Source organism: Colletotrichum phormii (assembly GCF_030913505.1).
Source record: "Colletotrichum phormii strain CBS 102054 chromosome Unknown BDP81scaffold_2, whole genome shotgun sequence".
Classification (NCBI taxonomy): Eukaryota; Fungi; Ascomycota; class Sordariomycetes; order Glomerellales; family Glomerellaceae; genus Colletotrichum; species Colletotrichum phormii.
This window is the reverse complement of record NW_026851444.1, coordinates 1,917,874-1,932,663: the sequence shown is the minus strand read 5'-3', so window position 1 is coordinate 1,932,663 and position 14,790 is coordinate 1,917,874. Positions and strand designations below refer to the sequence as shown.

Sequence of the window (14,790 nt, the reverse complement as noted above, 5' to 3'; positions counted from 1 at the left end):
CCATGTGAGGAATCCAAACCACAAACATATGAACAATCCGGGAGTGGAAGTGTGCAGATACATGGCATCATTTTCTTTTGCGACCGACTAGACGTCAAAAAAGGTCTGTAAGAAAGACTCCTATAACACCGCCAGCTTGCCCTCATGTGTTGTTTGGAATGAACAAAAAAATATGAACTCCCAGTCTGCCCAAAGGTTTGATTGAATCTCAAGAAACCTACGCCCCAGAATATGCCTCTCTTTTCGTGCGCCGTTCGCCCAATGAGGAGCTGGTTGTTCATCCGTGACATGAGGGAAAATATCCGAATTGTCTTCAAAGCAGAACTCGAGATCTCGTACGTCCAATAGTCGTGGCTGTGAAAGCCTTTGCCAGCGCTTCTCTAATGCTGGCAATCATCAAGTCGTGACGTAGAAAATGCTTTTGCCTCGCGGCAGTGGGCCCGTCGGATTTGCGAATCGAATGGATCGGGGTTGTTGCCATGGATCCGAACAAGTCCGTCGATAAAGGGGGGTGGGGGGAATAAAAAGTCGAGGTTGCGGGCGAGCTCACAAAACGACGCATTTACTCTTCCCTTCCCTTCTGCCTACTTTGCGACGATAGCGGTCGCCACCCTCCTTGTCGTCGTACCTCGCTCCTGCATCGCCGTTGATGGGCCGGGTGCTGCTTCGTCCGCCGGGCTGCGGCCTCGAGGCGGCCTGTCGCTGCCTCCTCAATATTCTGACAACATCATAGAAGGCCTTCTCGACGTTTATGCAGTTCTTGGCTGAGGCCTCGACGAATTCGCAGCCCAGCTCGCGGGCCAAGGCGTGTCCTTCTTGTGTCGAAACTTCCCTCTCAGTGACTCTGTCGCTCTTGTTGCCGACCAACATGATGGGCACGGGCGCTTGTGGGCTGGCTGCAGAGATTGGCGAGCCTGGGTATGACGGTGAGGATGCACATGACTCCTTGACTCGCTGGATCTGATGATGAAACCGTTTGATCCGTGAAAAGGAAGATCGTGATGAGATGCTGTAGACGAGAACGAATCCTTCTCCGTCTCGTATCCATTGATCTCGAAGGGCTGTGTACTCTTCTTGGCCGGCAGTATCGAGAACTTCCAACATGCATGCTTGTCCGTCAATGACGACTTGCTTGCGGTACGAATCTTCGATCGTGGGGTCATACTGTTTTCGGTAGAAAGCACGGTCAGCAGGCTGCTCTTGGCGGCGATAGCAGCGGGGAAAGGATGGATTTTGGGGAAGGGTCGAGGGACTCAACGATCGGCCGAAGAAGAGAAAGTGACGATGCGAAGCGAGACGGAATGGATGGGAGCGGCGACTTACTGTTTCCACGAAGTGTTGCAGGCAAAGCTGGATTGTCAAAGCGGTCTTCCCCACGCCGCCGTCGCCCAGGACCACCAGCTTGTACAGCACCATTTTTCCTGCCATGATGGGCAGCTATCGGAGGCGAAGAACGATAAAAAGAAGTCGAATCTGTGTCGTTGAATTAGGCCGCTCGATTGATGATGAGTAGCGAAAGTCAAAGCGAAGCAGAGGTAGAGGGGCGATTCGCGGGGGGCGGAACGCGAAGTGGGTGGTGGTGGTTCGTCGGTGGTTGTATGAAGGTGGTGGTGGTGGAGGAAAAGACGACGACCGCCAGTCGAGAATCGATGATAGAATAGGCAAGGTAAAAAAAAAAAAAAAAAAAAAAAAAAGGTAACACAGGTAGGTAAGTAGGTAAGGTAGGCAAGGTTGGTGGCAGTGAGTGGTAGGTAGTGGAGGCCGAAGGGTGGTGGTGGTTGTGGTGGTGGACTGGTGGTGGCCGCAGGAAGTTGGGGAGCAAGGTAGGAGCCCAAATCTTGTTGGATTTTGGAGCCCGAGCCCTGGACGTGGACAGTGGACTCTCTCCTCAGCAGACTGGTGGATTGGATCGACCGGACTGGACCCGACAAGCCAGTTAGTACGTAGCAGCAGCGACAGCGGTAGTATCAGTAGCGGCGGCAGCAGCAAGCACCAACGCAGCACTGTGACTGGGGAGGGGTTGCTATCGGTGGATGCCGTCTGTCCCTGCTCTCTTTCTCTCTCTTTCTCTCGCTCACCCTCCTCTTCGTCTCTCTCTCTCTCTGCCTTGGCCTGGCCGGGGCTAAGGTAGGCTGGGCTGAACCGGCAACTGGCAACTGACAGGTTGGCACACGGTCGCGCTGCGGATGCGAATCGGTGCGGGCGGGCTTGGTGCAAGAGGAGTTAGGTAGGCCACCTCAGGTATGTATGTACGAGTACAGGATGATTGCGCGCACACAGGCCGTATGACCTCCTGTCTGACCCTCGGGCTGGTTTGGTTTGCTTTTCTCTTTCTCTCCTTCGTCTCGTCTCGTCTTGTCGTCTTCTTCGTCTTCTCGGATGGGCAAAAGGTGTGGAGAAATGACAGACACTGACTGGACTGGCGGGTCTAGCTTGGTACCTGGGCTTGTGTTAGATGCTTGGGTTAGGGAGAAGGATGATACCGGGATAAAGGCGAAGCGGAGCGGAGGCGCACAGCCGACTGTTGGCTAGCCCGCCCTTCTCCTGAGAGGCTGTCAACCCTCGTTACCTCCACGCGCCAACCCGAGCCACCCAACTCTGTATCCGCCGTGACTTGGGCTGGCCGGGATGGGACGGGGAAGGGGACTGAGTGGCAGCGAGAGTGGGAGTGAGAGTGGGAGTGGGAGTGGGAGGGGGGTCGACAAGGGGACAGGGGTGCAGGGACGGGTTGGAGACGAGCGAGCGAGCGAGCCACAGCAAGCAGTCCCAATTCCACCGGCCGGTTGGGGTTTGTTGGTAACAGCGACGACGGCGGCAGCGGCAGCGGCAGCAGCACCAGCGGCGCAAAGCAGACAGAAGCAGGCGAGGGTTGCGGTGCGGTGCGATACGGTACGTATTCTCGAGGGAGCGTAGTACTTGGTCGCGTACGTATGCAGTAAGGTGAGGTAAGGTAAGGCAGGACTGGGCAGGGTACCTGGATTGTTGGTGCTGGCGTCGCGTCGGAGAACGTACCTTTGTTGTATGGTGCGAGGATGATAGAGTACCTAGTGTAGGTATGGATGTTCGTACGCTATCGCAAGACGATAGTGTACGAAGTAGTGGTCCGACCTCGATGAATCGTTTAGTCGCGGCTGGTTCCTTGCGCAGAGGTAAGGTAGGTCCAGGTAAGGATATGGGGATATTGAGGGCGAGGCAAGCCGCAATCCGCAATCCGCAAGACGAGGGTCGGGATTTGGCGTGGATAATGGATTGGCGATTGTCACGGTATGCCGGCAGCGTCGTCGTCCCTCCGAGATGCGGACAAGGGCAAGCTCTGGTCGGCTCGGTTCGTCTTGAGACGTCGGTCGGAGTTGGAGAATGCTGATTCAAGCGAATCAAACGGCAGCGACTGGGCAAATCTCCAAGTTAGCTCCAAGTCAGTATCACGAGCTATCTCGGTATGGAGATATGATGATGTCTTTCTCTCGCTCCTTTTCCTGTTTCAATGATGCCTCGACTTGCAGTAGGGAGATTCCAATATCCGACGATAGGATACAGATAGACCACACTGGTACCTACACCTCTAGTGACCAGTGACCACAGATTGGCGAAGGGATGGGCTGGGCCGATTGAGGAGAAGGCGCTGACGAAAGTGGATTGAGCTGTATGGACGACTGGAGGGGGAAAGGCGAGGCAGCAGGGCAATCAACGGGGCAGGAGGGGCATTGATCAAGGATGAAGCCGGCGACGGGAGACCAGCAAGACGCTGTCTGGCATGCGCTCGGTCCAGCACACGAGGGGAGGGGGAGGGATTGCAAAGGTGAGATGGATGCGTAAACGTACCGTTAGCGTTTCTCTCCAGAGACGTAAGGTGAGGGGGGAAAAGGAATGAATCAGCGGGCAAAGAGATTTCAATTCTCAACCCGTGAACCGGCGAGCGGATAGTGGACGGTGTTGGCCGGGTTGGGATGTCTTTTGCAGAAAATGTACGAACCACGTACGGAAAGGCGAGTAAGGTAAGGTAGGTACAAAATAGCAGGAACGGTTTGAACGGGTACGCAGCACGAAAAGCGATGGACCTGGAATGCGGCAACGTATCCGCACCTGATATAACATTCAGCAACCACCAGCAAGTTGCAACCGCCTCGTCCAAAACAACAACAACCTGGGAGGATGTAGCGAGACAGATTCATCAGGCATTGTTTGGGCAACCCTACCGGCTGTGTCAATGCAGCATGCCTTTCTTCTTCTCGTGATTCTCTGATCATGATGCCAGAGATGGGTATCAATACAATTGTCAATTTCCTTACCCTATCTGTGTCTGGTGATGTAGTGCCTTCCTTTTTTCCCCTGCCCCTGCCCCTTCTTGATTGATAAATTTTCTGATTCGCCGAGTTCAAGCGCGGCAGGTAGCGAATGGTTCCAGGTTGCATTCCATTTGGAGAGAAGGAACGGGTTGCTTGTGAATAACACCTCAGGATGCAGACAAAATGCAGACAGGCTGCAATGACAGTCCCGAGCAGTACCGTACCGGTACGTACCCCAATCTCAATCATGAGAATGGAAGGAACCTACATTCCATTGTTCAAAAGGGATCCGTAAGGAAGGTACGGACACCTACCTTAGGTGAGGTGTCTTACCTTAGTAGAGGAAGGTGCCTCACTTCGTACCTACCATTCCTAATGTTTTGTCTCCTAGCACCCATTTCTGGCAAGTTCCTCCAAGCACGCACTTCACCCCAATAAGAAGGTACACAGTACCCAGCATCACGTCACAGATTGATAACAAGTCGTATGCGTTGAATTTTCTGCGAGCTTGAAACCACGACGGTAAACCGTAAACCGCAAACCATAAACCGGACGGCCGCCTCCAAACCAAGTGGCTGATGTACCCGGTGACGCTGGAGGAGAAACAGTTCCATGAGGTAAGGTACTAGGTATTAACCAAGCATCTGCCACAGCCACAACGAGCGTCTCCAAGCTGCGGATACGATACATGTACCTACCTAGCACTAGGTTCTTGAATCAAGTACGAGGCTGCGAGCCCGCCTTCAACCTGGACGTTGACATGAAGTACAGACGGCTATGGAGATGGATACCCAGCCGCGTGCCCTGGGCAAACAAGCCTCGCGACACAGAAGACGGCGAGGCTCAGCAACGGATGGGTGCATTTACCCTTTTCGCGTCCGTATGCCGTGGACGAGGACGAGGACTCGGCGGATACGGGAACACACGCCAACCGCCCACTGCCACCCTACCCTCCATTCGCCGCGGTCAGATACCTTCCTCCATACCTTTACGGATCCATGATACCATGTCGATGGAGAGAAGCTCTCGAGAGTCGAGCTACGGATACGGCCCACGGGGTTCCCTGCCCTGTGCAAGGTGACGTTTGTCTGGCCAGGACTGACTGCAACGACACCACGCCGGCTTGGGCTCCGATTGCAGCTGCGGGTTGCGAGCTGCATGTTTCCTCCTCCCAACATTAGCGCGGCTGTCCTAACGAACGAACCGGCTGGTCTTGGGTCCAATTGACAGCCCGCGCTGACGCAACAGCCCATCTTCCCGCTCGCGCCTGCCCACTCACACATGCCACTCACGGGCCAGACAAGCCAGACACCATTTTTTCCCTTCTTAACTTTTAAAGGTGCTGTACATCTTCATTGTCCCCCTTCTCTACTGATGGACACTGTAGCTTCTCCAAAATTGGTTGTCCTCTGCCTTGTACTCACTCGTCCTATCTTGTCCTGGCCGGTGCCATCACCAAAGGCCGACACAGAATCTTGTGGCACAGAGAAACAAAGTTGGTCCTACCCCAGTTGACCGAGGCAGATGTACTCCGTACGCCACCGTTCGTTCTTTTCCTCGCGAATGAGGTGGGTACACCGTCGTGGCGGAGGCTATCCCGTCCGAACGGTAGACACCGATACGAATATACCTGGTCCAATTCTGGTCAGCTCTCCAACGGCAGACTTTGCATCTGCGTCTCTTGTATTTCGATTCATGTTCGCCAAGAGGCTTTTCTTGCCCTCCCGCATTCCATTCGGCACACCGTACAAGCTGAACACTGCACCCGATGCTTTCATCTCGTAACTCCAAGTGGCCCACTAGGTCATCCAGGCGGTCATCTTCGCATTGCTGCCGCTGAGCGGCTTCACTCCCCGGCAGAGCCCATGCGACCAACAACAGAAAAGTCAAGCCATGTTCGTTGTGCCTGCCTAGTATTTGCGGTCTGCTAGACATGCCTGGCAGCTGCAGCTACTCCGTACGAACGCACACTATCGCAAAAATCCAGCTCAAGCTTAACCGTCCGGACCATAGACTTGCTTGCCCCGGTCTGGTATCTGTATCCGACCCGCCCTAGTCAAAGGTCAATCGACTAGTGGTCAGTAGACGACGAGGGAGGTAGAGCTGTCCCGGGCCTGGACACGGAGCTGGACCTCAAATTAGGACCAGCAGGGCAAACATGCCATTGACAATGATTGGAAGAGATCAACCCTTCCTTAGACCGAGATCCAGGCCAGCCTGGTCCCTCCAAACCACCATTTCTTCACCACAAATCGCTTCATTAATTGCCTGATGATGTGATCTAACCTACTGACCCTAGCTCTCTACCGATACTTAGGGTAGCTACCCCAGCTTTATGTGCCTGGTCCCGTCAGCTCGTTGGCCGCCAAGCTACCGACCTAAGCTTAGTAGTTCATGCCGACGGTATAGTAGACGACGCGTTATCAAGCATCATCAACAGCGAAAGGTATTTGAGTCACAGGCATCTGAGGCAACCGAAGCCGGCGGCGTACGAACTCCCGCAGCACAGGTGGCATATTGGAGACGTACAAGCGTGCTCCCGTTCATGCACGTGCCGGAGAAGAGAGAAGAAAAGAAAGAAGAAAAAAACGTGCCTGCGACCAGTCCTGCCACCTCTATCTGTACCTCTGCCTGACGATGCTGACCATTCGCTCGCAGCAGCAGACTCGCACCGCTCATGCCACTGTTGAAAACCTGGCCCTGGACCCGAGTTCCTACTGGGCAATTCATATGTGGCTCCCCAAAAGTTGCCCACCGTTGCCCACCGATGCCCACAATGGGCACTAGTAATGCATGCACCTCACAGACCATCCGCCCGTTCTCACTCCCATGGGCCATCACCAAGTCGGATCCCTCGCCCAGCAAGGTGCTGACCGAACCTTTAGATGCTGTGATGCCTGCCAGAACGGCTGGGGTCGGGAGGCCTACGTTCGTACTCCGTATAGTTCGTGCCTTGTGCTTCTCTGCCACTCTCTGTGGACTCTATCTCCTTGCGCCTGAGGCATTAGCTACTGCGTAAGATCCAGACATAGGATGACGATTGGGAGCCGCTAAGGCAGTACCGGGACGACACCCCACTCGGCGGCGGCGGCCTCGCCCAATCGGAGGTATCCAGACGGTACCCATCAATGACTACCGCCCACATTCTCCAACCACCGCTCGGCCTTTCGACCCCTCCATCTCTTCAAACCGCTGTTTTCACCTTGCCCGAGCCACCTCCGAACCTCTCTCGGTGGTGGTTGGTTGTCGGATTTTTATTGATTCAGCAAAGAGAATCGGGACAGAGGGGAGACGAAAGGGAAAAACTTTCATCATGCTTGCTCTCCCTTGCAACAGCTGCATATGCTCATCCGGCCCATTCTCGCGACCCGGCGACCGCGGCCCGCCCTGCAAACAGGATCATCTCTGGTGCTGCTCGCCAGATAGCTTCCGCAGCACATCAACATCACGAGACGAGACGCCCGGACCAGTTACCTCGACGTCATCTAGCCATTGTGACTGTGGCCGTGTTCGACCGCCTAATATAGACGGCCAGCAGTCTGTGCAAGTAAGAATAAGCACATTGGAGTTCAAGCACCTATCTATCCTATTTCGATGACGGCTTCCAAGATTGTTCGTGGCACAATCTTCGGTTTCGGCCGTACGTACATGGAACGACGTGCTACGGACATAGGGTAGCGTACACAACGCAAGCAGTCATGTCTCAACCCGTCTCTCTGCCGAGCCGCTGTCTCACCGGCCTCGTGCCAGACCCAGTCTTCCGGGGCGGGCTCCGCAAGAGGCTCGCTCGCATGAGATTCTCGCGCTTTCTTCACTTCCAAAACAAAGTATTGAGCATGCCGCACACCATGTTAGTTCCCGGCTGCGGCAACACGGCCCCGTTCAACCTGCATTGGCCCAGCTTTTATCCGGAGCTCGTTCTGTCTTTGTAATCCCGTTGTCGGCAGTCTTTGCCGTCCCGGTAGACAAGAGCACGAAGAATCCGCTCTCATGATGTGCTTCTCTGGTGGCACGCCCTCGGAGCCTGGTCGTCAAGTTGACCGGAGCGGCCAACGGTCAATATTTGAGAGGACCAATGGCCGGCACCGAATCAGGCCAGCGCCCAGCCGACAAACTGATTGCTTTTTCACGCCCCCTGTGTCAACTTGCTTTTTCCTCGGCTTCCGTCACATTTAAGGACAGGTACGATGTCACTTTCAATGACCGAACCACTCATGTCTAGGTAATTGTTTTGGAACTCAACGGTCATGAGCCGGAGGGTCTAGTCAGTTTGATACCGCTGGAACAAAATTGACTGCTAAGCCAACAGTTTCGTCGTCTTAGATTTTCTACTACCATTCATTCTAGACGAAACAACGTTGCCAAACGCTCGAAGTACGGTAGCGGAAACGACAGCGAGGAACCTGAGAAGGCTATAATTTTCTAGCCTAGGTTTTGTCATCAATTCCGCTTCTCACCGTGCCATTAATTCAGTTGGGCTAAATAAAGAATAGTGACCTCCCGGACTCCCGAATTGCACAGGAAATGAACTATCGACAACTTTGTCTGTGCCGTCACACTGCATGGATGGGGAGTAACGAGACGCCTCGATTCCCGCTATCTGTCCCCCACGCCCGGATAGAAAGCAAACACGACGTGGAAGTTGGAGTCATCCAATCGGATGACTCCCCCGCCCTTCAATGTGTCCTCGGCTTGCACTCGTCGTGATCCAAATATATCTCTATTGCCAGACGTTGGCGGGAGACGGTCGACCCAAACACACCTGGCCTCGGGAAACAGATGTTCAGAAACTGGCAAACCCTATGGAAAAGGCGAAATGGTCTCCACCCTTACGATTCGTATGCACAGCATTGTGACGTGTCTACGATGATGTTCACAAGAGTGGGGGTTCTCGAGGCCCTAGGAAATGAAAGTCTGGGACGGCCTCCCGGCCCGGCTCAATACCCTTCATTCATCCAGAGGAAGCAACAAGGTTGTTTGTTTTCGAAACCTTTTCCAAAGTTTGAGTCTACCATGGCTCACAGTTCAGCTCGGGCAGAGGTTTCCAAAGAAATACGGGCATGCGTTTGTCAGAAGCGCTGCTCTGCCTGCCTCGTTGTAGTGAACTCGTCAGTCGTCACACGAGGCGCGGAGGGAATTCGCAGCCGTGGGTGGCAGGTCGCTATCTTGAAACACACACGGCGAAACGAGCTTGCCCTGGATCCAAATTCTATCATCCGGAAACAAGTGCTGGTTTCCCCGAATCGGGGGATGCTTGAAGTTGAGCAGTGAATCCGGCGCTATATATCACCGGACGGTCTTGGGATGATCGACTTGTACCGGAAGTAGAGGCCTCGAAACACCAAAACGCGCACTAGAAAGACTTACAAGACCCATATCGCGGCTTAACAATAAGGTTAAGCATCTAATCTGTCTTACTTTGGAATACAGGCAGTCACAATTTCGCCCTCCCAACTTTGTCAACGCCGTGTGCGCTGCCGGCAAATACTTTCAACAACGTAATATTTTCACATCCTTCAATTTCCTTTCGGTCCCAAATGGGATCGAAATTACCTGCTCCCCTTCCTAAGCCCAACATCTCAATCCGAAACACGAGTTCAAGATGAGCGCTACGGCTGCGAAAGCGTAACAGAGCCAACCCCCTGACCTAGCATGGCGATGGCTCGGCTGTGCCCGTGTAACGGCCCGCGGAGGAGGGCCACATGGGGGGGCGGAGGACGGGATAGAAAAAGAAATGACGAGACAAGAATAAGAAAAACAACCGCCTTTCAGCCGCGAACCACACGACGAAACCCGCCCAATGGATTTGCAAAACAGTAGGCATAATGACATACATGACAACAACGCGGTACTGCGCAACTTTTTTGTTCGAGGAGATGATAGGGGGTTTGTATAGCCACGTCCTTCTCATGTTTCCGATATACTTTTTTTTCCTTTCGTTTTGGCCCTGCCAAGGCCTTTCAAGGCTTCGACTGCCGAGGTTTGATGGGGAATCGACCATTCAGATGTTTATTGTGGTAACGTGCGAGGAAAGCCAAACTACCACTCTACTGATGTCAACTCACTCCTCGAGGTGGATTAATGTTTGGAGACAGAAAGAGAGAGATAGTCCCAGAGGTTTGTTGGAGAAACGAGCTCAGGAGAGGGGGAGGTGGTTAGGGTAGGGAACAGCTTTGCTGCACAGGCAGAATGGAGATGGTGGTAGTTGGCATCCCACCGCTTCCATACCCCCCACCTCACACTCGCGAACTTCGTACTGGCACTAGTGTTGTAACATCGGAATTCATGGTGAGTATTGCTTGTATTTGGATGGTACCAGGTGAGTGGACGTCAATACAGCAGTTTTAACAATCTTCTTTGCGAAGCTATAGAGAAGAGAGAGATGTTGTAACGCCTTACCTACCCAAGTGACGTAGTCGGTGGTTGATGAGCCTCTTCACAGAGCCGGTGGAATCATTTCCAAGAGTCATATCACAGTCTAGTGGTCCAGACCAGTCTCCGTCTCCATCTAACAGCCATGCCATACCTTGTCGGTTGGGGATAACCTCCCACTGATGGAGACAGTTCCAAACACCCCAAAGATGGTACGAGAAGATATCACCTCAGATTGGACATCAGGATCAGAAATCGAGATATCACGATTTGAGCCGGGGGGGCTAGTGTGGGATGCGATGAGCTTGAACGCTGGAAAGCTGGGAAAAGCTAGGAAATTTGATCGGTTCCCCATCCCCTGGCGCTCAAGGTCCGATTCGGGTCCTCTCCTCCGTGTAGAGTCGCCTTCCGAGCACCAGACGGCTACCCACCACCCGCGGTGCACGGGGGTGTTCTCCCGGACGCCCGGGCCTCCGAACTAGAGAACGACAACATCTCGGGGAGATGACCGCCTACGTGTGTGTGTGTGTGTTGCCGTCGATGCGGCGCGATCTTACGTCGCGTATTTCTTGTAGACCTCTTCACGGGGTCTCTGGTATACGTTCCATGGGCGGCGGTGACCCGATCGTCTTTGGACCAAGGTAGGTGGTTGTTGCTGGAAGACGGAGATGAGGCCAAGTCGAATGTCGTCGTGGCTGGGGGGGAGGTTGGAATTAGCATCTGGATGTTACACAACCAAGGGTGCTGCTGGTCCGTAATTGCTTTCTTTCTAGGTATATTGACAGTTTGCCGTGATGGATGCGCAGCTTATTAGGCAGCTTGCTCACGTTTACGGGGACGGGACGATTCATCAAACGTTGGCTGGTTTACGTCCGTAAAGCATGGCCATTGATGACATCTACCTTGCCTCTCATTCGTCTTTATCCGCGCTTCTCCACACGAGCTCTTGCTTGGCTCTCACCTCTCTGCCCTATCTTTGACTTCTCTCTCTCTCTCGGACGTAATGCGTACAGCCTTACATTCCATGTTCGGACACGCCGTGTCGTTGGGCAGGGCAGGGCAGCCCTTCTCGAATGTGTGTATGCAGCTCTGCAGATCTGCCGCTTTCTTCGTATCTGTCACCCCTGGTCTCACTACTTGACGTTGACGTTTACGGGAGGGGGGGGGGGGGGTTGTTTGTTTCCTTCTGACATGGCTGTGAGACATTGGAACCAAGTCCACCAAGAAAGAATTATACGAGGAGAGGGGGTTCCTGCAGGAAGGATGCAGGAAGCAGGTACGGATATTTGGTCCTTCTTTCGTGCGGCTGAGAGTGGAGAGGTCTTGGAGCGGAGCGGGTGTGATGGTGTGATGGTATATTAAGACTAAGCTTTCTGAGTTGGTGGCAAGGCTCTCTCTTTTGTGTGTGCGTAAGGAACAATCTTTGATGGTAAGGTGATATGTCCAGAATGCTGGGCTATTGAGAAGCGAATGCAAGTAGTCTTCGTTAGTCCCGACAAATTGTCCGAGTTCTAGTATAAATTGGCATTCTGGTAGTAAGGACAGTGTTGAAATGACATACTACAGTCAGCAAAAATGCCCTGCCTTCGAACAAGAGCACAATATCTGCTCATGTTGACCGACTAGCTACTACTGATCCTTCAGATCACTAGACCCGTTCATTATCGTTTCCAACGCCCACTTTTCCTTCATCCGTCCCTGATGTAATCCGGATGAATATACTTCCAGCGAAGAGAGGCGTATAGAGATGTCAGGGCTTTTTCAATATGCGGACAGTCGTAGATGTGGAAGGCGGACGGGCAGCTCAAGCCAAAACCACGGACGCGGTGTTATGGTCTGACAGCCATTGATGAGGCGGCCAACACCTGCGTCGTCGCGCTTTGACGTTTGGCAATGTATATATCGAGAAGCAACTTCACTGCCGCTATATATACTTCTCAGCAGTAGTCGAGCTACGGGTGGGGAATCTGAAGTTGTCTTTTCCTCTTATCAAGTCTTACTTGTTGGGGTGGTCCGGGGAGCTCAAATCGTGGTGATCAGTTCTGCGGAAGACGTGTCTGCCAGGTTCTAGGACACATTTCACCCTCGCTACTTTACTCAAACCAACGGTACCATTTATAGTCTTTGAAACTCGACGGTGCCAAACTAACCGAACACGTCTCCAATATTTCATGGCGGTTTGATTGATTAGATGCTTGTTGAGCACACAAATGCCCATCTGCATCTCCCAGATGTGGCACGGGGCGATAACCGGTAATCTCATTATTTAACATACTACTGATCGCATGAAATTTGCACTATGGACCAAAAGGGGATGTCAGAGGGGGGGGGGGGGGGGGGGGGGGGGCTACCCGGCGAAGGCAGGGTTCTCCAGGGCTACATCTCACTTTACGTTCAAGAGTATGAAGAACAACTCGAATATGTGATTGAAAGTCTAAGGCCATGGGAGTACGCCGTGAATAACAATTTGAAGGAATGTCAGGAAATGAACGATAGTGAGTCTTGCACTATCTGGTGTCTTCAACAAGAAAATCACTTCATCGTTGCTGCTATATCCAAATCTTGGTGTCAACAACATACAATGGATATGGGTTTGTTGGCCATTGGTTACTTCTTCTAAAAACTAGGTCCTATATCAGACTTTCTTTCGGGGCGTGAGGTCCTGCGATGTCGCCAGCAAGCTGATCTATACATGTTCGAATGACTATTTTCCAGAACCAAACTTGTATCACCTCCATCCTGGCATCTTCATCATCGACTACTATGTTCACTCCCTCACGATGCATGATACGTGTGCTGTGAGCCTAACCTGAGCCCTCTGCGCCACAACAACCAAATCGCTTCAAAGTACACTTCTTCACACGGTTCAAAATCATCTCACGTCTTTGAACCCCATAATGTCCAACCTAGTTCACCCCTCAAGCCCCCAACCGCCTCGCAACCTCCTCAAACCCACCCTCCCCCTCCTTAACCCAAACATCAACCCACCCCTTGGCATCCTCATACCTCTCACTCCCAGCCTCCCAATCCTCCTCCTCCGGCCTCTCAACATAAACAGTCCTCATCCCCCGTCCCCTAGCAGCCATCAAATCCCCCAAATGCGCCGCCACCATCGCAACCTCCCTCGCCTTGCCCCCGCCACCACCACCAACCAAAACCTCCACCGCGCCATCATACACCGCCTCATTAGGCTTATACGCCCTCCAATCCTCCGCCGACAAAATCTTCCTGAACCCAAGCCCGCCAAACGTATCCAAATCCCCCAACAACGTCCTGTTCCCGTTGCTCAGCGTCGAGGTTACGTATTTCCCGCCCAACCTGCGCAAACCCTCTGCGGAATCCGCCCACGGCCGGAGACGGTGCCATACTTGACTCAGCTCGCGGATTTCGGTGGCGGAGTATACGCCCTCCAACCCCCAGCCGCGCAAAAGCTCGACGAGGCTGTCGTGGTGGTGCGCGTCAATGTCTTTCCAGGGTGTTTGGGCCGGCACGTAGCCGCGCGTGAAGCGCATGTAGGAGATTCGCCATTCTTGGGCGAAGGCGGGCCAGTTTGTGGTTGCGAGTTTTTCTAGCTTCTCCTTGGTGTCGTCGTCGGAAGAGGAGGAGGAGGAGGAGGCGAGCTTGGTCTTTGCGCGGGAGGTGAGTTCGTCCACCACCGAGGATCGCCAGTCTACGACTGTGCCGAAGACGTCGAACGTCAGGGCTTTGAGGTCGCGGAGGTTCTCTGCTTTGATGTTGGGGAGGTCGCCTGCTATGCCGGACATGGTTTCTTCTACAATTCGCGCGGCAGTTTCTGGATATTGGGGGGGATGGTTCTGGATTTCACTTCCGCTCCATTCTGCTGAGATCTTTTACTGAAAAATCTAGAAAGCTATGAATGAACCAAGCTTTGAGTGAATACAAAAGAGCAGTTGTAGTATAAAGGGCGTAGAGGGCAGTCGTGTGTTATCAATCTTCGAGGCGGGGTCGGATTGCTGACTGATCCGTCCCGAACCCCGCCTGTTCCTCGGACCCGGGAGGGGCCGCGGTAAGACAGGGTCCCGCTCGGGCAGTCCGGGCGGCGGAGAATGTCAGACAGACTTGGAAACATGTGCTTAGGGACTTTGTAATATCCCATACCTGTTGAATAATC

General features: G+C 53.3%; 3 protein-coding genes across 3 annotated transcripts; 1 reads left to right on the top strand and 2 right to left on the bottom strand.

Annotated features, from left to right (window-relative positions):
* Positions 1 to 546: 546 nt before the first annotated feature.
* BDP81DRAFT_445423 (ras-2 protein) lies at positions 547 to 1,428 on the bottom strand (the record flags this gene model as incomplete). The annotated part of the gene is made up of 2 exons (XM_060591949.1): positions 547 to 1,164; positions 1,324 to 1,428. 2 exons carry the CDS (start codon positions 1,426 to 1,428, stop codon positions 547 to 549), a joined length of 723 nt encoding a protein of 240 aa, XP_060450694.1.
* A 5,772-nt stretch (positions 1,429 to 7,200) lies between these two features.
* BDP81DRAFT_86434 (uncharacterized protein) lies at positions 7,201 to 7,899 on the top strand. The gene has a single exon (XM_060596406.1). It carries the CDS (start codon positions 7,415 to 7,417, stop codon positions 7,811 to 7,813), a length of 399 nt encoding a protein of 132 aa, XP_060450693.1. The 5' UTR covers positions 7,201 to 7,414; the 3' UTR covers positions 7,814 to 7,899.
* Positions 7,900 to 13,576: 5,677 nt separating this feature from the next.
* BDP81DRAFT_389709 (haloacid dehalogenase) lies at positions 13,577 to 14,422 on the bottom strand (the record flags this gene model as incomplete). The annotated part of the gene is made up of 1 exon (XM_060587304.1): positions 13,577 to 14,422. The coding sequence occupies one exon, from the start codon at positions 14,420 to 14,422 to the stop codon at positions 13,577 to 13,579; it is 846 nt and encodes a 281-aa protein (XP_060450692.1).
* Positions 14,423 to 14,790: the final 368 nt, after the last annotated feature.

Bases quoted from the DNA above. Each gene is read 5' to 3' on its own strand.
- BDP81DRAFT_86434 (XM_060596406.1), top strand. From the start codon at position 7,415: ATGACTACCGCCCACATTCTCCAACCACCGCTCGGCCTTTCGACCCCT.